The 20,378-nt window shown below is 47.0% G+C and overlaps 1 protein-coding gene across 1 annotated transcript in view; it reads right to left on the bottom strand.

The window, feature by feature from the left end:
• LOC311223687 (adhesion G protein-coupled receptor D2) overlaps positions 1-20,378 on the bottom strand; it is a 115,500-nt gene that overhangs the window by 76,979 nt on the left and 18,143 nt on the right. Inside the window, exons 10-16 of the mRNA XM_084308459.1 lie at positions 17,310-17,624; positions 16,017-16,128; positions 15,276-15,422; positions 10,391-10,478; positions 9,974-10,085; positions 9,427-9,482; positions 9,180-9,306 (exon numbers count right to left, since the gene is read on the bottom strand). Coding sequence (XP_084164585.1) covers positions 9,180-9,306; positions 9,427-9,482; positions 9,974-10,085; positions 10,391-10,478; positions 15,276-15,422; positions 16,017-16,128; positions 17,310-17,624 — 957 coding nt within the window. The remainder of the gene's footprint in view (positions 1-9,179; positions 9,307-9,426; positions 9,483-9,973; positions 10,086-10,390; positions 10,479-15,275; positions 15,423-16,016; positions 16,129-17,309; positions 17,625-20,378) is intronic.

The following is a 20,378-nucleotide window of genomic DNA, read 5'->3' as shown; positions in this document are numbered from 1 at the left end:
TAGCTTAGACGCACGTTAGCTAGCCTAAGCTATAACTATAACTCACTCATTACCCCTAGTGAACTGAACGTATCTTACACCTGGTTTACAGTCCACCTACACATGCACTGAAGGAGTAATTCCCTGCATAGGTTATGTATGTTATGTATATTAACCCTGGTTAAGTGAATGCTCTAGTTACTATTTGCACTATACTACAAATGGATATTCTTGTTTATGTACATCACTACTGTGTTATTAATGTATACTGTATTGTATTCCTCTGTAGACAACCACACCTGGAAATCTATCAAATAACAACCAGTAACTGCAGCACGCCTCTGTGTAATTCTTTAACGGGTGTTACAACCCCATAGTGTCCGCCAGTTCCATCAAACGCACCCTGTGGAGGCCCTAGCCCTCCATTTCATGGTCCTTCGAACCGGATGGAGCTCCTTCAAGACGCTATGGCAGACCAGGACAACACAGAGACCACCGCTCACCCGCAGAGAGAGCGCCACCTACCAAGCCACCTACGTGACTTCGAAGTGGGATACGAACCTCAACCCAGTACTCAACTCAGTACCCAACCCAGTACTCAACTCAGTACCCAACCTAGCGCTCAACCTAACACCCCGCCTAGTACTCAACCCAGTACTCAACTCAGTACTCAACCCAGTACTCAATCCAGTACTCAATCCAGTACTCAACCCAGTACTCAACCTAGTACTCAACCCAGTACTCAACTCAGTACTCAACCCAGTACTCAAGCCAGTACTCAATCCAGTACTCAACCCAGTACTCAACCCAGTACTCAACTCCGTACTCAATCACAAGATGAACCCCCAAAGGCCCTACCCCACGCATCACAGCGCCGGGATAGCGAGACGAGGAACCCATCTACGAGGAGCGAGCGGTCAGGTGTTGGCTCCCATCGTTCATACCCGGCGAGCGAGGCAAGGGGCCCGTCTGAAGGTAGTAGGCCCTCACATCAGCCAACTCATAGATCCACCATAAGGTCAGGTGCCTGCTCCCATCGCTCATGCCCGGCGAATGAGGCAAGGGATCCGTCCGAAGGTAGTAGGTCCTCATACCGGTAAATTCCTAGACCCACCATAAGGTCAGGCGTTGGTCCCCATCGTTCATCCGGGAGCGTACACACACAACATGCTCTCTCACCAGTCCAGGAAGCTATCCTCCAGGAGCACATCCACTCCCTGGAGCTCGAGGAGCTACAGCGCCAGGTAGAAGAAGACGACAACGCCGACCTGGAGTGCCAACGCTTACAGCGCATACAGCAGGAAGCACAAGATGCAAGAGAAGCTATCGCTACACGCCTCGACAGGCAGAGGCGGCTTAAGAAGAAGGAGCAGGAACTTCAATTAGCCAAAATTGTCACCTCACTTCTTCAAGAGTCCGAGACGGGACCACGTAGCGGTGCATCGTCCCCCAGGGGCCTCTACTCCCTACCAGCGATGCATGCCCCACCTGCCAATGCTCCCGCAGGCTCACCGCATCAACCCATCTCTCACCTACACCCTGCACCCCCTCTTGTGCCCGCAGCAGTATCTGAGCCGACCTATCCACCACCTGGACTACAGCACCACGTAGTGGCACCTGTGCCTCTAGCACTCCCTACCATACCACAGAACATGCATTCCCCGCCGGCTAACCCAGCCGCCATCACCCCAGTGATGCACCATCCAGCACAGGCGACGTCTCGCTCTGCCGCTCCCCCTGTGTCATGGTACCCAGCTCCTAACATGCCTGGTCCAATTGAGCAACCTACGACCTCACACGAACCTTCTGTAGCTACACACAGTACCCAGAGTCCTACCTACGGTGCGACCATCTCTACTGCAGCCCCACCATACCAGAACGCGAGTCCTGCTGCACCTCACATGGCTCTTACCCCGCCACAGGTTATATCGGGGCATTTACAGCACCCAGGATCAGAGATGCTGATTACCTCTCCCTACGGCATCCCACAGCCGATGCTGCCAGTCTTTGAACGTGACCGCGAAAGTGACTTTGCCCTACTCAAGATAGCCTTGGATAACTTGATGGGTAGTACCGGGCACCTGTCTGAACAGTATAAGTACCAGGTGCTCCTCGGCCACTTGAAACTCCCCAGTGCCCTCCACCTTGCCAGAGCCTACATGTATGACCCTTGACCGTATACCGCTGCACTGCAAGCCCTGCAAGACAAGTACGGCCAACCCAGACAGCTCGTCCAATCAGAGTTAGGCGCCATTCTCAACTCACCTCCCATCAAGTTTGGTGACACTGAAGCCTTCGACTCCTTCGCCCTGTCCATCCAGTCTCTGGTGGGCATGCTCGGGACACTTGAAGGTCAAAACGGGTACGAGTTGAGATGCGGATCCCACGTCGACCGGCTCCTGAGCAAGATGCCCCCTTCAGTCAGGGACGGATTCATCGAATACTGCCTCAGCCGCGGCATTCTCCGGACAGGGTCAGACCTGACATACACCCTGCCCGACCTGGCAGCCTGGCTCCAGATGAAGTCACAGGCTAAGCGCCTCTCAAGTCGAGCCGCAGCGCTTTATCAGTGCGACGCACCCAAGCCAACCAAGCAAGACCAACGTGTCACTCACTATAAGGAGAAGACCACAACCATCCTCCTCAATGCTGGGGAAGTCGCTAGTACCCCAGAGCCTACTCGCTACAAAACCCCTTTCAAGTCCAAACCGTATTGCCCCTATTGTGACAACAAGGAGCACTTCTTGAATGCTTGTGACGACTTCAAGACGCTATCTACCAGCCAGGCCGTGAAGTGGATCAGAGAGGAGAAACGGTGCTGGAAGTGTGGCCGCAAACACTCTGCCGAAGCATGTACTCTGACGCGCCCATGCAATACATGCAAAGAACAGCACCTTACCATTCTGCACGACTCCATACAGCAGGGTGAAACCACAGTCTGTATGGTCACTACACCACCCACTAAGGTATACCTCGACCGGCCCAACCGTCCACAACAGGTTATGTTAAAGGTCATCAAGGTCATCTTGAGGAACGGGGACCAAGCCCTGGAGACCTATGCCGTGTTGGACGACGGCTCTGAACGAAGTATCGTTCTGCCTCAAGCCGTGCGGCGGCTGAACCTTCCCAGAACGCCAGAGACTCTCCATCTACAAACCGTCCAGCAGAATGTCGAACAGCTCCAGGGCAGCTCCGTCTCCTTCGACGTTTCTCCATGGTGCACGCCTTCCCAGAAGTATCGGATCAACCAGGCCTTCACCGCCGAAGGCCTCAGCCTGGCCGAACACTCTTATCCCGTGGCCGCACTACAGAAACGCTACAAGCACCTCCACGGCCTGCCCCTACCACCAGTCGACCATGCCCAGCCACTACTTCTGATTGGTTCAGATATGCCACACCTTCTGACCCCAGTACAGCCTGTACGCGCAGGCCCACCAGGCGGCCCCGTCGGTATTTGCACCCGACTAGGTTGGTCACTCCAGGGCCCTACAAACCTTGCCCAGACTACATCTTCTTCACAGTGCCTCCACACTGCCACTGCCTCTCCAGCCACAGAGCTCTTCAGGAATGTCGAGCGCCTCTGGCAAGTCGACACTCTCCCTTACATCAGCACGAAGGCAGTCACCCGCTCCAAGCAAGATCAGCAAGCCATGGTCGCGCTCCAAGCACTCACTACCAGGGTCAAGGTCAACGGAGTCCAGCGCTACGCTACTCCCCTGCTTCGGCAAGCAAATGCTACCCCACTACATGTCCCTAAGGAAGCTGTGCTGCCATGCCTCCGCAGCATAGAGAGAAGACTTACCAAGGACCCCAAACGAGCCGAGGTCTACTGTAATGAGATATGGAAACTGGAGAAGGCTGGTTACGTGGCAAGGATAACCCCGGCAGAAGCCGACCAGTCTGCAGAATCATACTACATCCCGCACCATATGGTGACCCACAACAGTAAGGACAGGATCGTTTTTAACTGTTCATTCCAGTACCAAGGCCTGTCCCTAAATGACCTTCTGCTTCCTGGACCTACACTCGGGCCAACCCTGCTCGGTGTCCTCCTCAGGTTTCGTCAGCATGCCGTGGCAGTCAGTGGCGACATCAAAGGTATGTTTCACCAGATCGGCCTGCTGCCTACCGACAAGCCAGTGCTGCGCTTCATCTGGAGGAACATGGAGAGGGAGAAGGAGCCGGATATCTATGAGTGGCAGGTACTTCCATTCGGGACAACCTGTAGCCCCTGCTGTGCCATTTACGCCCTCCAGCAACACATCCAAAACGACACAGAGGGCAATTACAACTTGATAAAGACAGTCGAGCAGTCCTTTTATGTCGACAACTGTCTGCATAGCACACACTCCGCCGAAGAGGCCAAGCGTCTCGTCGATGAACTCCGCCATCACCTACAGACGGGAGGGTTTGAGGTCCGCCAGTGGGCAAGCAACGTGCCTATGGTCATCGAGCACCTTCCGCCCGAAGCCCGCTCCGAAAGCAGCGAACTGTGGCTCTCCAAGAGTAGTAGTGATCTTCAGGAGCCTACACTGGGCCTACGCTGGAACTGCCTCAATGACTCCCTGGGCTATAAGCATCGCCCTGTGGAGACCTCAGCACCTACCATGAGGAACCTCTACAGAGTACTTGCCTGCCAGTACGACCCCCTTGGCTACATTGTACCTTTCACCACAAGAGCCAAGGTCATCATACAAGACCTTTGGAAGGAGGAGGTCGGCTGGGACGACCCAATCCGACCCCAAAGCCTGCTCGACAGATGGCGCACCTGGGAGCAAGAGATCCCTCACCTCATACACCTGGAGTTCCACCGAGCCTACGCTCCACCACATGCGAACACCTCTACTTCGACCAGGGACCTCCACATCTTCTGTGACGCGTCCGAGCGTGCATACGGCTCTGTCGCCTACATGCGGACCATGGATGACCAACAGCAAGTCCACATTTCCTTTGTGCTCGCTAGGTCTCGGGTGGCCCCCAGGAAGCAGCTGTCGATGCCCCGACTCGAGCTGAGCGCTGCCCTCACAGGTGCCCAGCTTAATGATGTACTTCAAGCCGAGCTCACCGTCCCCATCCAACGGGTCGTCTTGTGGTCGGATTCCACCACAGTTCTCCATTGGATCAAGTCAGAGTCCTGTAGATATAAGGTCTTCGTGGGCACACGAGTTGCGGAAATCCAGAACCTGACCGAGCCCGATAACTGGAGATACGTGAACCTCAAACCCAGCAGATGACATCACTCGGGGCCTAACCTTGGAGGAACTGGTACGACCACATCGATGGCACAAAGGTCCAGAGTTCCTCTACCTACCTGAAGACCAGTGGCCTACTATGCCCTCTGCTCATCCCGAGTCTGACGGCCACGAGATGAAGAAGTCTGCCATAATCTGTCATGTAACCACCTCTCCCAGTCCTCTGCTCCCTGCCGTTGAAGACTTCACTTCATGGAAGGATCTCGTCCAAGCAACAGCCAGGTCCCTTCACGGTGCGGCTGACGCCCAGACTACAGATCAGCCCTACGAAGCAGCTGACGTCCTCAATGCCGAGAAGGTCCTCCTTACACGAGCCCAGCTGGACTCATTCCCAGAGGAGATCAAGGCCCTCCAGTCTGACCGACCTCTTCCCTCAGACAGTCGTTTGAGCTCCCTATCTCCGGAGTACGACAAGGCTACAGGTCTCCTCAGAGTAGGCGGTAGGCTGCGCAGAGCCGAGAACTTGGGGATGGATGCCATTCACCCAATCGTCTTGGACCCACATCACCCCCTGACAAGGCTGATCATCCAAGACTATGATCAAACTCTTCTCCACCCCGGGCCTGAGAGGGTATTCGCTGATCTTCGATCCCGATTCTGGGTCCTACGAGGAAGAGAAGCAATCCGCAAGCATCAACACACCTGCCGAGAATGTCATCTGTGGCGAGCAAAGCCCGACATGCCTAAAATGGCCGACCTTCCGCCCTGTCGCCTGCGTCTCTACAAGCCCCCATTCTATTCTACAGGAGTAGACTGTTTCGGGCCATTTCACATCAAGATAGGGCGCCGGAATGAGAAGAGGTGGGGGATTGTCTACAAGTGTATGACTACACGCTGCATACACCTTGACCTCCTAGAAAGCCTGGACTCTGACGCCTTCTTGATGTCCCTGAGGCGTTTCATCTCACGCCGCGGCACACCTTTCGAGCTCCTCAGCGATAATGGCACAAACTTTGTCGGAGGAAACAGAGAGCTGCAGGAAGCCTTTGAGGAGATGGAACCCAGACTGAAGGAACAGTTAGCTAAGCAGAAGATTACGTTCCGCTTCAACCCGCCGAGCGCACCGCACTTTGGTGGAACTTGGGAGAGGGAGGTGAAGTCGGTGAAGTCGGAAAGATCAGATAGTGTCTGAGACCGTCCTCCACACAGTCCTCATAGAAGTGGAGGGCATCATGAATGCAAAGCCATTGGGCTACCTCTCCTCGGACGTTGCAGACCCTGATCCCGTTACCCCGAACCTCCTCATCATGGGACGCCGTGACTCGTCTCTACCTCAAGCAGTTTACGACTCCAGTGACCTCCTTGGGAAACGTCGCTGGAGGCATAGTCAAGTGCTGGCCGACCACTTCTGGTCTGCATTCATTCGCCACTACTTACCGGGTCTACAGGAGAGGCAGAAGTGGAGGAAGGACGGCAAGGAACTGTCACTAGGCCAGGTGGCCCTAATCGTTGACCCACAGCTCCCTCTGGCACTCTGGCCTGTCGGGAAGGTCACCCAGACATACCCTGGAGCTGACGGGCGCATCCGCACCGCCGCTGTCCAAGTGAAGGACCGAACATACCTGCGCCCTGTGTCCCGGTTGGTGCAGCTCCCGAGCCTCCCGGATACCGAGGACCCCAGAGACTTTCCCGTTTTAGTTCAAAAGGTCTAAGTAGACTTTTGGGTGCGGCTGTGTAGGAAAGCCCTGCTAATAACGACTACTTTGTTCTGTACTGACCCTTTAAGAGTTCCTCCCCTTTAATGTGAGCGAGCTGGTCTCAGTGTTATTGTCTGACGACTACTTTGTTCTGTACCGGTCCTCTAAGAGTTCCTCCCCTTTAACGTGAGCGAGCCGGTCTCAGTGTTATCGTCTAACGACGTGCTGTAGTAGTTTACCCTGTCCCCTTGGGATAACGTGTGCGTCAATGAACGTGAGTACTGTACCTGCGTTTAGTTCGTTCATTCAGTTTACTCTGTACTTAGTGTGTTCCCGCTGATCCATTCCTGTTGACGTCATTCCCCCCGTTATTGAAACACCGCGCCGTTAGCTTAGCTACACGTTAGCCAACCTACGTTCCCCCTCCTATGATATGCTGCTGCGCTGCGCGGCTAGCTTAGACGCACGTTAGCTAGCCTAAGCTATAACTATAACTCACTCATTACCCCTAGTGAACTGAACGTATCTTACACCTGGTTTACAGTCCACCTACCTATACTGTTTACATGCATTGAAGGAGTAATTCCCTGCATAGGTTATGTATGTTATGTATATTAACCCTGGTTAAGTGAATGCTCTAGTTACTATTTGCACTATACTACAAATGGATATTCTTGTTTATGTACATCACTACTGTGTTATTAATGTATACTGTATTGTATTCCTCTGTAGACAACCACACCTGGAAATCTATCAAATAACAACCAGTAACTGCAGCACGCCTCTGTGTAATTCTTTAACGGGTGTTACAACCCCATAGTGTCCGCCAGTTCCATCAAACGCACCCTGTGGAGGCCCTAGCCCTCCGTTTCAATCACAATATTAAAGACAGAATACTGGAGTACCCTGAATAATATCACAATATTAAAGACAGAATACTGGAGTACCCTGAATAATATCACAATATTAACCACAGCATAATGCGCATCTGACTGTCTATTCTTCTGATAGCAGGTCCACCAAAGATCCCCGCTTTCTAGTGTTGCACAAGGACCAATCAGCATGGGTATGGGTGGGTTCATTTTCCATTGATGGGGATTTGATTGGCTGTTTACCTGCGGTCGCAGGATTAATAACGTTAATGTTAGTTCGGCCAGATAAACAATTAAAATATACTAATTAAAATGGTTGGACCTGTGAGATTTGTACTTTGTACTTTGTAGGTCTGCATTTTAAATGTAAGGAGTAAAAAGTATGTTTTTTTTCTCTGAAATGTAATTGAGTAAAAGTACAAAGTATACAGGTCTAATAATACTTGAGTAAAGTACAAATCCCCCAAAACAGTACTTAAGTATTGTAACAAAGTACAATTACTCAAGTACTTTACACCCCTGCAGTGACAAGCTTACAATAATTAATTGGGCCTTAACATTCTTAGATGTAATTTATTTAGAGATCTCCACAGCTCGGGTAATTGGAGTCAAAGAATCTAACATTAGTCTGTGGGTATCGGCAGCTGAGAGTAAAGTCCATGATCTAGCGGCAGAGCGAGATTGAGGTGTTCGGTCCTGAGAGGTCCTGGGGTGGGGGTGGGATTGGGGGAAGAAATGTCTTTTAGTAATATAATTATTATTATTATATTATTATAATTACATTTTTATATATTCTCCCTATCTTGTAATTCCAATGTCATTGTTTTTTTTTATGTATTTTATTATAATTTATTTGATTTAATATAATTCGTTATGTCTTATTTTATTTGTCATCATTATTATTATTGTTATTGTATTGTGTCTGTTATATGTTAAATAAAATAAAAAAATTATATTTAAATTTCACGGCATCTGTGCATCCTTGTTTATTCATTGTGTCCATGGACACAATGCTGAACAGTCATAAAGGTCTGGTTGCCCTCATGCAGAAAAGATAGTCCATCTACTTTTCTGATAACTACATCACTGCATAATTCATAAATGTTCAGACAAGCTTAATTGTTGGTTATTTGTGATACTTGCATTTTATTTCAAACGGTTTTGGTCGCGGATGTCCAGATTTGGTACAGTTATAAGGCACTTTGGGCAGAGCTGTTTGGCAGGCTGTGACGACGACGTACAGGCGTAGAGACTGCTCTGCGTAGGAGTGTGCATTGAAAGCTATAGGCCTTTTCAGTGGCATTTATGTTTATGTTTGAAGTTTTATCTCTGAACAGTCTACAGAGTCGTACAATTCTACGATAGGATCCTTAGGACCTGAAAGGGTTCAACTTCCATGTGTTAATTGATCTACAGTACAGACAAACCTAACGAGTTACCTTGGACTCCAAGTAGTTCATCAGCACTGCGAAGTTGGTGGTGTGGTTGCAGAGACAGGACGTGACATCGGAGCCCGCGTAGGTCACCCGGCAGCCCTCGCTGGACCAGCTGTTGGTGTGACCCCGCCTACACAGCCAGCGTCACAAGCAAAACAAGCACAATTATGTAATAATAACAACGTTCTAGCTTATCACCGCTGACATGACACACTAGGGACTGGCTGACTTTGCAGCGGGTCAGACTTACATCAGGCTGAAATTCCAAAAGGCGCAAACAGGCGTGAACCGCTGTGAATACTCCACCTAGGAACAGAAACAGATGTTTTCTCTCTCACTCGCTTTCTCCCTCCCTCTCTCCTTCTCTCTCTCTCGCTAACTTGGAGGCTAACCAGCTAAAACAACATGGATAAAGCCGGCGGAACAGGCAGGCTAAAGACCCTCTGCCAATTCTATCAATTCTGTAAAACACAGTATAGTACATATCAAGCTAACGACGCATGTATTTGAGTTGTGAAAAAGGCCAAGTTTTCTTAACCATTACTAGTTTCCTATTCCGGAAACATGATTACCGTTCCCAAAATGGTCTCTTATTTGGTGTGAATTGGTGTTTTGGAGCCAGAACTAATAGTTTTTGAGACCCGAGAGACGTTGAGGGGCCGGCCTAAGAAGACCACAATTAAGGAAATACTCCATGTCCTGACAAATTACATTACACACAGTGCTTGGGTTGGACTCCACCCATGGCATGGGTACAGTGTAGCAGTCCAGGCATGCAGAGTAACAGCAGGCTTTACCACGTGTGAGGTGGAGAGGGTATACTGGACGGCCACAGGGATGGTACGGGGCTTTGGGGAGACTCGGACGGTGGCTGATATCACGGCGGTAGCCAGGTGACCTGGGAGGAGACTAAGAGCAAAGGGGCAAAGGGGCAAAGGTCATCAGAGCTCACGTTCTGTCATGTAAGAGTCATAAATTAAGGGACCTTGAAGATTAATAAAACATTTATAAAAAATATATATATTAGTCCTAAATGAATAGACCAAGAAGACAAAAAAAATTATATTATTAAAGACAATAATAATAAAATAAAACAACTTCATTTCAATATTCAATTCCAAACCAGTGTCTATGTGATGAAACCAGGGTTTCTAAAGAGTTGATCACAGACTGATCCATAGCTTCTACTGCTCTGCTCAGTTATTCCTGCTGACCTCCTGGCTGGAGCCTCCTGCTCTGCTGCAGACTGGATCTCATTCAGATGACTGTAGTACGTATGGATGAACATTGCTTCCTTATAGCCTGATGACAGAATGTGGGAGAAAAACAAACATTGGAGGAATAAGTCAAGTCAAGTCAAGTCAGTTTTATTTGTATAGCACATTTCCAGGCAGCGGCAGCTGACACCAAAGTGCTTCACAAGCAAGTTGATAAAAACAAATTAGTGTGAGGCAAGGTATAAGATTAAAAGAAAGAAAAAAACATAGCAAAGCAATGAAAGCAACAAAAACAAACAGTATGGTGCAAGATATAGGATTAAAAACATAATAAAGCAATGAAAGTAATAAAAACTGGTAGGACACAGTAAAACAAAGAGGATAGAAGGGCCAGGGGTCTAGTGGTGGTTAAGTAGGGGGGAAGGCCAAGGAGAACAGGTAGGTTTTCAAGAGTGATTTAAAAGCCTGAATAAACTGGTGTGTGTGTGTGTGTGTGTGTGTGTGTGTGTGTGTGTGTGTGTGTGTGTGTGTGTGTGTGTGTGTGTGTGTGTGTGTGTGTGTGTGTGTGTGTGTGTGTGTGTGTGTGTGTGTGTGTGTCAGTGTATGTCAGTGTGTAGGTGTGTTACCCAGTGTGTGTGCGTGCGTGTGTGTGCGTGTGTGTGTGTGTGTGTGTGTGTGTGTGTGTGTGTTTGTTTCAGATTTGGATTCCTTTATTGTCACGTATTTCAGTACCTTACAGCAAGAAAGAGTGAAATCCAATTTGTTGTGGTCCCTCGACCATAACAGCTTCCAATAATATAAATACAAAAGGAAGCTGCTATGGCCGAGGGTGTGTGTCGAGTGTGTGTGTGTGTGTGTGTGTGTGTGTGTGTGTGTGTGTGTGTGTGTGTGTGTGTGTGTGTGTGTGTGTGTGTGTGTGTGTGTGTGTGTGTGTGTGTGTGTGTGTGTGTGTGTGTGTGTGTGTGTGTGTGTGTGTGTATATATATCTCATGTGTGTACAGCGAGTAGAGGAGGGGGCTCAGAAGAACACAGCTCTGGGGGGCCCCTATGTTGAGTGATGGATGAGGAGGTGCAGTTGCCTGCTCTCACCATCTGGGGTCTTCCTGTCAGGAAGTCCAAGACCCACTGGCAGAGGTTGTAGTTCAAGCCCAGGTCTCTGAGCTTCACTACAAGCTTGGAGGGGACTATGGTATTGAATGCTGAGCTGTAGTCAATAAATAGCAAATTTCTCGATTCTGATTGGCTGAAACAGTCAATTTACACGTGGGTATTTGTAATAATCCCACGCTCTTGGTCCCAGGACCTGCCCACAACCGCATTCCTATCACTCCGCCGTTCGTGGTTTTAGGAATGAAAGCAAGATGGCGGACAAGCCGGACAGGATATGGTGATAGGGTCATAAAGACTCAATGAAAAACGATTCCGTCACGGCGAATGTCTTAGTTTCTTAAACAATGTTGGATGATGTAATTGATGGGTCATGAGTCATTGTGGAACAAAATAAAAATTGCGCGAATTGATTGATTGATTGATTAATTGCAAAAAGAAATTTTAATATTTTTTTTCCTACTTTCTATAGAAGCAGCTGGGGGGTGCGCTGTTTTAAGTGAGCGTGGACTATTGAATTGATTGATTGATTGATTGCTAATTTTATTACTGTCCGCCTTGTTTCCAACTGGTTAAGTTTAGGCACTCTTTCGAAGTCGCTCTCTTTCGAAGTTGGTTACGGTTAGAGTTTGTCTTTAGAGCAGGGCGATAGACCACCAGCCCTGATTCCAAACTCTAACCTTAACCAACTTCGAAAGAGAGCGACTTTGAAAGAGTGCCTAAACTTAACCAGTTGGAAACAGCTAATTTTATTACTGTCCGCCTTGTTTCCAACTGGTTAAGTTTAGGCACTCTTTCGAAGTCACTCTCTTTCGAAGTTGGTTACGGTTAGAGTTTGTCTTTAGAGCAGGGCGATAGACCACCAGCCCTGATTCCAAACTCTAACCTTAACCAACTTCGAAAGAGAGCGACTTCGAAAGAGTGCCTAAACTTAACCAGTTGGAAACAGCTAATTTTATTACTGTCCGCCTTGTTTCCAACTGGTTAAGTTTAGGCACTCTTTCGAAGTCGCTCTCTTTCGAAGTTGGTTAACCCTTTCCCCGCCAATAACGTCGTACAACAGGTTCATGCGAATTCTGCCAATAACGACGTACGACGTGATTCTGATCATAATTTCATATTTTCGCCATGGTATTCATATTTCACTCACGGAGCCTTGTCGGATGCTGTGTGAGCCAGCACAACTCTGCAACGCTTCAATACTGCCACCTGGTGGCTGATTGGCGAGTTTGCAACCGGAAGTGGATCTCTTGTGATCCTGGTGCGTCTCCCTATTCTGTCCGGCCACTCGTTTATCGTCGCGGGACTCAATACACACACCGTGGATATGGATCTTTGCCATAACTCAATAATCTACATGATTTGGGCGTGTATTAGTAATATACAAACCGGAAATGGATCGCCTCGATCCCCACCACATAACTGGGATCTGTTTGCTCCACTCTCATCGCCCAACGGTACGAGGATACTGACGAGAGTTTCAGCGTTTTTGTTTATCATTTTCGATACAAACTGCTCTGATCAATATATCACCCATACTACATGAAGCATCTAACAACTATCACGGAATTATAAACGACCCCCCCCCCCCCCTCCGTTCACCCGCGCATGATCAGTCATAAAGGGATGTCCGATATTATCGGCCGACCGATATTATCGGCCGATATCGGCAGTAAAATGTGATATCGGAAAATATCGGTATCGGTTTAAAAAAAATAAAAAACAATAACAATATTTGTTATATATATATCCAGTGAAATTATTAGTTACCTGAAATTATTAAGTTTTTTGGACGGGGAAACCCTGCATATATCGGTATCGGTTGATATCGGTTGATATCGGTATCGGAAATTAAGAGTTGGACAATATCGGAATATCGGTATCGGTAAAAAAGCCAATATCGAGCATCCCTAGTCATAACGTTTAGGACCATGTACAGTTGAAATTTTTAATATAGCGTCGATCAGTATCTAACTGCATTTGATGATCTAATATATGTATTTGTGCCTATATCTTACGTTCTGGGAAATACTGCAGAAAACGATAAAAACATATTTATACTCTAGACGGTATTTTCGTATGAATGTGTGAATGAAAAAGTAAAAGGTTCCTACATCCTGAACGATAGATAATCGATGTTGAATGGGCCATAGTAATGTCAATTTAGCAATACAATTTAAAAGGTTATAGCCCTGCAAAGAAGGTGAACATCTCCATAGACTTACAGTGCTGGCAGAGATCAAACAGCGATGGATATAAGCGTGGCAGAGAATGGGTTAAGGTTAGAGTTTGTCGGGCGGTCAGGTGGCGTAACGTAGATTGCGTTCGTCACCAACCCCGGAGCGGCTGGATTCGCCTGTTCGAATCCAGCTCACAGCTCCGGGGTTGTCACCAGCTTGGCTGGCCGTTCACACTAATACAATTGGCAGTATTAGAGGGTGGGAGAAGCTGGCGGGGTGGGTCCGGGTCGTTGTAAACAGCGACTCCTACAGTTCGGTCGGGGCGCCTGCTAAGCGCGGATAGGATCTAAGTGGGATAGTGTGATCCTTCCACACGCTGCGCCCTCTCAGTGAGAATCCGCGCTGCCAGGTGAAAAGAAGCGGTTGATTGGCTGGACGTGTGTCGGAGGAAGCACGTGGTAGCCTCCACTCTCCCAGACCGACTGTGGGGGGTAAGTGCGCAGCGACCAGGAAGGGGATTGGGAATTGGTATAACGACTAACATTGGGATGGGAGAAAATCGGAGGAAAAAGGAGCGGGAAAAATATAAAAAAAAAAAAAAAAAAAAAAAAAAAAAAAAGGTTAGAGTTTGTCTTTAGAGCAGGACGATAGACCACCAGCCCTGATTCCAAACTCTAACCTTAACCAACTTCGAAAGAGAGCGACTTCGAAAGAGTGCCTAAACTTAACCAGTTGGAAACAAGGTGGACAGTAATGAAATTAGCAATCAATCAATCAATTCAATAATCCACGCTCACTTACAAACCCCCCCCCCCCCCCCCCCGTTATATAGCGCAAAGATTTTTTTTTTTTTTTTCCTATAGGGCAAAGAAAACTTTTTTGTTTTTGTTTTACCTACTTTCTATAGAAGCATCTAAGAATGAAGTTCTATAGAAAGTAGGTTAAAAAAGAAAAGAAAAGTTGGATGTGTTAGTTTGTTGGATGTCTAGTTGAAAGACAGTTGGATGTCTTAGTTTGTTGGATGTCTAGTTGAAAGACAGTTGGATGTCTTAGTTTGTTGGATGCCTAGTTAAAAGACAGTTGGATGTCTTAAGTTTGTTGGATGTCTTAGTTGAGAGACAGTTGGATGTCTTAGTTTGTTGGATGTTTTACTGAGAACAGTTGGATGCACTTTCGAGCTGCATGGAGGCAACTTCTCTTTTTTTTTTTGGGAACTACTTTTTCTGGCAGATGGTTTTTTCAATAAATCTTCAATTAATGTGTGTTTATTGTATAGCAATAAGGTTGGATGAATGCGCCAGTTGTATAAAAGCCATTACACCACGTGCAGTCGTAGGGGGGTCTAACGACCTTAACGACCACCCCTAGGCATGGTCTAATTCTCACAACCCACTCCTGCGCGTGATGTAATGCTTAATTCTCACATAGTTCCCCTGCCTCTTGTGTGTGAGTGTGTGTGTGTGTGTGTGTGTGTGTGTGTGTGTCCGTGTGTGTGTGTGTGTGTGTGTGTGTGTGTGTGTGTGTTACCCAGTGTGTGTGTGTGTGTGTGTGTGTGTGTAGGTGTGTTACCCAGTGTGTGTGTGTAGGTGTGTTACCCAGTGTGTGTAGTCTCTGGACCTCAGTGTCTGGGATGAGCAGCTCATCCTGGCTCCTGCTGCTGCTGGTGTGAGAGCTGAGCACTGAGGGCTTGAACACACAGCTGCATCTCTTCTGAGACAGCTTCCTCCACTCCATGTGGACGTCTGGACATAGACACACAGAGAGACAGACAGGAGAAGACAAGGACAAGGAAACACAGAGAGTTGTGTTCACTACTGTTAAACTACTGTTAAACTACTGTTAGACTACTGTTAAACTATTGTTAAACTACTGTTAGACTACTGTTAAACTACTGTTAGACTACTGTTAAACTACTGTTAAACTACTTGATACTTCCTACTTCCTACTTGCTACTTCCCGCTAGGTCCTCACATGATAAGTAAGTAGAACGTTTGTGAGAGTGTGAGAACTAATTTGTCATTTTGGGTTCTGGGATGAAAACACTAAGGATACACCGAAATAGTACAATGGAACTTATAATTACTTAGTAATCACAGGTACATCACGCATATTCATAACATTTGCTATTTGGTGGACACTTTTATCCAAAGTGCCATATAGTACCATGAATGCATACACATTTTGCATGAGTGGCCCCGAGTGGGAATCAAACCACCAACCATGGCAGTAGTGGCTAGTGCTATACTCTACCCGTTGAGCTATACAAGACTGTATGCAGTAGTTTGTAAGCTCACGTAAAGATACAACAGTATGATCACAGACAGGTATCACATTACCAATGTTTTTGGTGGAGAGGGTGAAGCCTCGTCCTTCAGTCGCTAACACATCTGCTAGAAGTTCGGTCAGTTTGTCAATGCTCTCCACAATGGTGAAAGGTCCCACGCTAACCTATATGAGAGACACAGTAGCGATAAGGGCTTCAAGCCAAACTTACAACACACAGTAAGTTTGATCAGTGTGAAGTGTCATACGGCCAGGGGTGTAAAAAGTACCCAGAAATTATACTTTCTTTTTATTTGTTTGGTTTATTTTAGCATTTTTACAGCTTTTTATTGGCCATACAAGACCGACAGAGGAGTTCAAGTTCAAGTTTCTTTATTAGTTGTCATACAGAAATACAGAATACTTTGTATGAAATGCTTCTTTCTGTTTTGGAGAGGGAGAACGGGAGAGGATGTCGGGAGGACATGCGACAAATCAGCCCGGGAGCACGAGGCGAACCCGAGACGGCCGCATGGGTCTGCGAGGCAGTATGCGGTGCGCCACTGGGGCGCCCCCCAGAAATTATACTTAAGTGAAAGTATGGGTACCGTCTCAGAGTATCTGGCTAAAAACACACTTGAGTAAAAGTTCAAAAGTTTCTACTTTTAAATGTACTTAAGTACTAAAAATTCAAAGTAAAAACTTTTTTTCTGACTGTCTATTCTTCTGATAGCAGGTGTTTAATCAAAGATCCCCGCTTTCTAGTCTTGCACAAGGACCAATCAGCATGAGTATGGGCGGGTTAATGTCCCATTGATGGGGATTTGATTGGCTGTTTTTAAATAAAGCGCGGCCGCAGGATTAATAATGTTAACATTAGTTCGGCCAGAGAAACAAATATACTAATTAAAAACGTTGGACCTGTGATATTTGTACTTTGTAGGTCTGCATTTTAAATGTAAGGAGTAAAAAGCATGTTTTTTTTCTCTGAAATGTAATTGAGTCAAAGTACAAGTATACAAACCTAATAATACTTGAGTAAACTACAAATCCCCCAAAACAGTCCTTAAATATTGTAACAAAGTACAATTACTCAAGTACTTTACACCCCTGCATATGGCTGACATAGTCAAACTGAAATATAGTAGTAGTAACCAGGAAGTCCCATTGAGATACGAGATCTCTTTTGCAAGGGAGTGTAAAAAAGAACATAACCACAGACATGAGAATCAAACGCTTCTAACAAAGGCTAGATTGTCCAAGGAGCAGAAGATAGTATTCTCAACCCTCTACGACCCAGACGTCACCTTTTCATTACATGGAAAAACCATTTCAGCCATATCTCTTCCCCCTCCTCCCATCCTCACCCAGTCTTCTGTCATGCCCACCCACTGGGCGACCATGTGGGGCTCCAGGATCAAGCTAGCCAGCTTCAGGTAGTTTGTGGCGATGGACACCATAACTTCCGCGGCATCAGAACCGGCCGTACTGTTGCCGATGGCCGGGATGGCCGTGTCCAGCTCAGTCATGTGGGAGAGGTAGAGCACGTCGCTGGGGGTGAGGACATCCGGGCTACTGCTGCTAACGCTGGTCTCCACGATCCGGAGGAGAGCCTCCGTCAGGTGCTCCACAGAGACCAGATCTCGGTCCCACGAGGCGTTCGCGCTCATCTCCTCCATCACCTGGAGAAGAGGATATCGACATGGTAGGTTGTTTAGAGGCTTTAGATCAGGTCAGGCATTAACTCATTCAGGGGGGCGCTAGAACGCCATCGCTTTAATCAATGGGGAGACTGCGAAAATTGAGAGTGCTTAAAATATATCTCATATTATAGCTATGGGTCTAATACACCCGTCGATTGTCAGTGAGTTGCTTCCAGTCAACAAGCACAAAACAGATTGTTTTTTCATCCGTACATTACCGTTTTATACCGTTTTGAATATGAGTATAGTTTTGGTGATTCTTAGTAATCCCAGGAAAAGACGTGATAATAGCGTTTTAGTGGAATACACCTATCACGTTGTAATTTTTCGCCTGATTATCGAATCTTCCTGAAATCAACGCTAGATTATCATTATTATGTCTCCTCGTGCATACATGAAATGGCCCTCGTAGCGGGGCGCTCGCCCCCCCCCCCCCCCCCCCCCCCCCCCACCGGCAGCCAACGGTAAAAAGCACAACACATTCCACACAGACAGCTTCGATCGCGGTAGAAAGAAATATCAGATCAATGCAAGATTGGAAATATAGAGTCCTTACCTGGTCTCTGATGTAATGCAAAAAAAAGAATCCAATTATCTGATCGCCATTCCAAATACTGCTCGTGGAGGTCCGTCCCACATTGTCCGGCATTGCATATGAAGGGGGGGAGGGCAGCATCGCAGATGTTTCGTTGTAAACGCTAGTCCTGCCGGAGTATTTAAACCCCGCCCGCACGGCTCAGATCGGCCCAGAAAAGAAACTACATCCATTTCTAATGGAGTGCAATACCGGCTGGAAGGCCGGCAGTATTTGCCCTTTTGCGAGCTCAGACCCATTCCCAATGATAACATCAGGCTGGATGGATGAAAAATTGTATGGATATAGCTAATAAAAGAAATAATGATTAAAACCCGAGTTTTTCTCGTGATTGGCGCTGAACGGTTTGGCGAGTTAACCCAACTTTTCTCGTGACTGGCGCAGAATGAGTTAACACGTCTGAGTTAGCAGAGAGGTAAAAGGCTACCTTTGTTCAAACAGAGCAACGCAAACAAAGTCTAACCGACTCATCAAACTACAGGCTAGTTTCAAAGACAGGGATTAAAGTATTCTGCATCGAACATTGTACATATGTCTATAACTGAACACTGTGACCTCATTTTCTACTTCTAATTTACATGCTATACTATGTTATTTGATACTATCTTGTCTAGCACAGTCTCTGGAGCGTAACAGTAAGAAGCATTTTGTATGAAAGTATTCTGTACTTCTGTATGACAACTATTAAAGAAACTTGAAACTTGAAACTAAAGGACCACACCAGTGAGGTGATAACTGGTCACGCTAAAAAAGATGTTGGCTCTTTGAAAAAGGACGTGCAAGGAAGCGCACAGAGAGAAGAGGAGATAATGTTTTGGCAGGTTTCTTCTGTCACTGTTTAAAATTCAAATAAAAAAAAGAACTGAAACAAAACATTTAAGCCTAGCCCTGGACTACAATAAATGCTTACAGTGAATTTGGAGATAGTGTTTTTGATATTTGGACACAATCTTCGGTTTGGCTCACTGATGATGCACTGATGGAAGTCGGGGTAGCTCTGTAGTCGCTCTAATGACTGCTACCTTGTGTATTGTTATGACTTAGTCATAATCATGATGATCAATGATGATTAACTCATTGACCGCCATGCTGTTTTCCCATCTCTATTTCAATGGCGCCAGTGTTATTGACCATTTTAGCGATGTTTGCGGACACATCGTATGTTCTGTATTATAGCTATGGAGACAATAGTATGGCTCATTTGACAGGCATTGTTCATAGTCCATCACTGTCTAACCAGTTCATTTCTACATACTGTAGTTTGTGTGCTATTCCATGCTAAACATCGCCCCTTTCCAAAATAATCCAGTATTTTTTCATAGATCGCGAGATATGATGCATTATATGCATTATGCCCAAATCGTTTGGGTTGCTCGCCTGAAACTCCAAATACTTCCAAATCAAAGGTATATACCATATACATATGTGTCTTCACAAAATCATCAAGGGGGGGGGGGGGGGGGTGGGGGGGGGGGGGGGGGTCGTTTTAACTCGAAACTGCGATCGTTACCAAAAGCACGTTTTAGGTCTGGTAAAATAGACATAGAATAGACCTTACCTTAGCCAGAAGGTACTCCAAACGGAATAATCCCAGTGATCCCATCGCGATCACGATTACTCGTGTATCTGTGTATACTCGTGTATATGGGAAACAATAGGTTTGAGGTAATAAAATCTCAGAGCAATCGCTCTGTCCTGATTCCCTCTGAGGGGGAGGAGTTCTTGCAGACACTCCCCACACTAAAGTGGCCCCACACTAAACTATCTCAGTTCAAAATGTAGGCGATAGTGCCACCTGGCGGGATTAGATCGTCATTGCAATTCCAACGTAGGCAGCTGTGCCAGGGAGACCCAGGGAGCTCCGAGCGAGTGTTTAGAATGGGGATCAAAGAAAAAATATCAAAGGATCAAAACCCAAGAAAAGTTGGGTTTGGCGACGAAACCCGACTTTTCTCGGGTTTGGCGGGCAAAGAGTTAATGGTCTAGTTTTTACACACTCTTGTGGAACAATACAAGGCTGATAACGGCTGATCCAAGTTTCCTGGTGATGTTGCTTCCATGATACATGGAAGTCAGGACGTTTCAAAGTAAAAGCTCTACTCAGATGAGAGTGTATCACATTTGCTAGATAACCCACC

Source organism: Notolepis coatsorum, assembly GCF_963971535.1.
Source record: "Notolepis coatsorum genome assembly, chromosome: 2".
Classification (NCBI taxonomy): Eukaryota; Metazoa; Chordata; class Actinopteri; order Aulopiformes; family Paralepididae; genus Notolepis; species Notolepis coatsorum.
The sequence above is the reverse complement of the archived record's forward strand: the minus strand, read 5'-3'. Positions and strand labels throughout refer to the sequence as shown.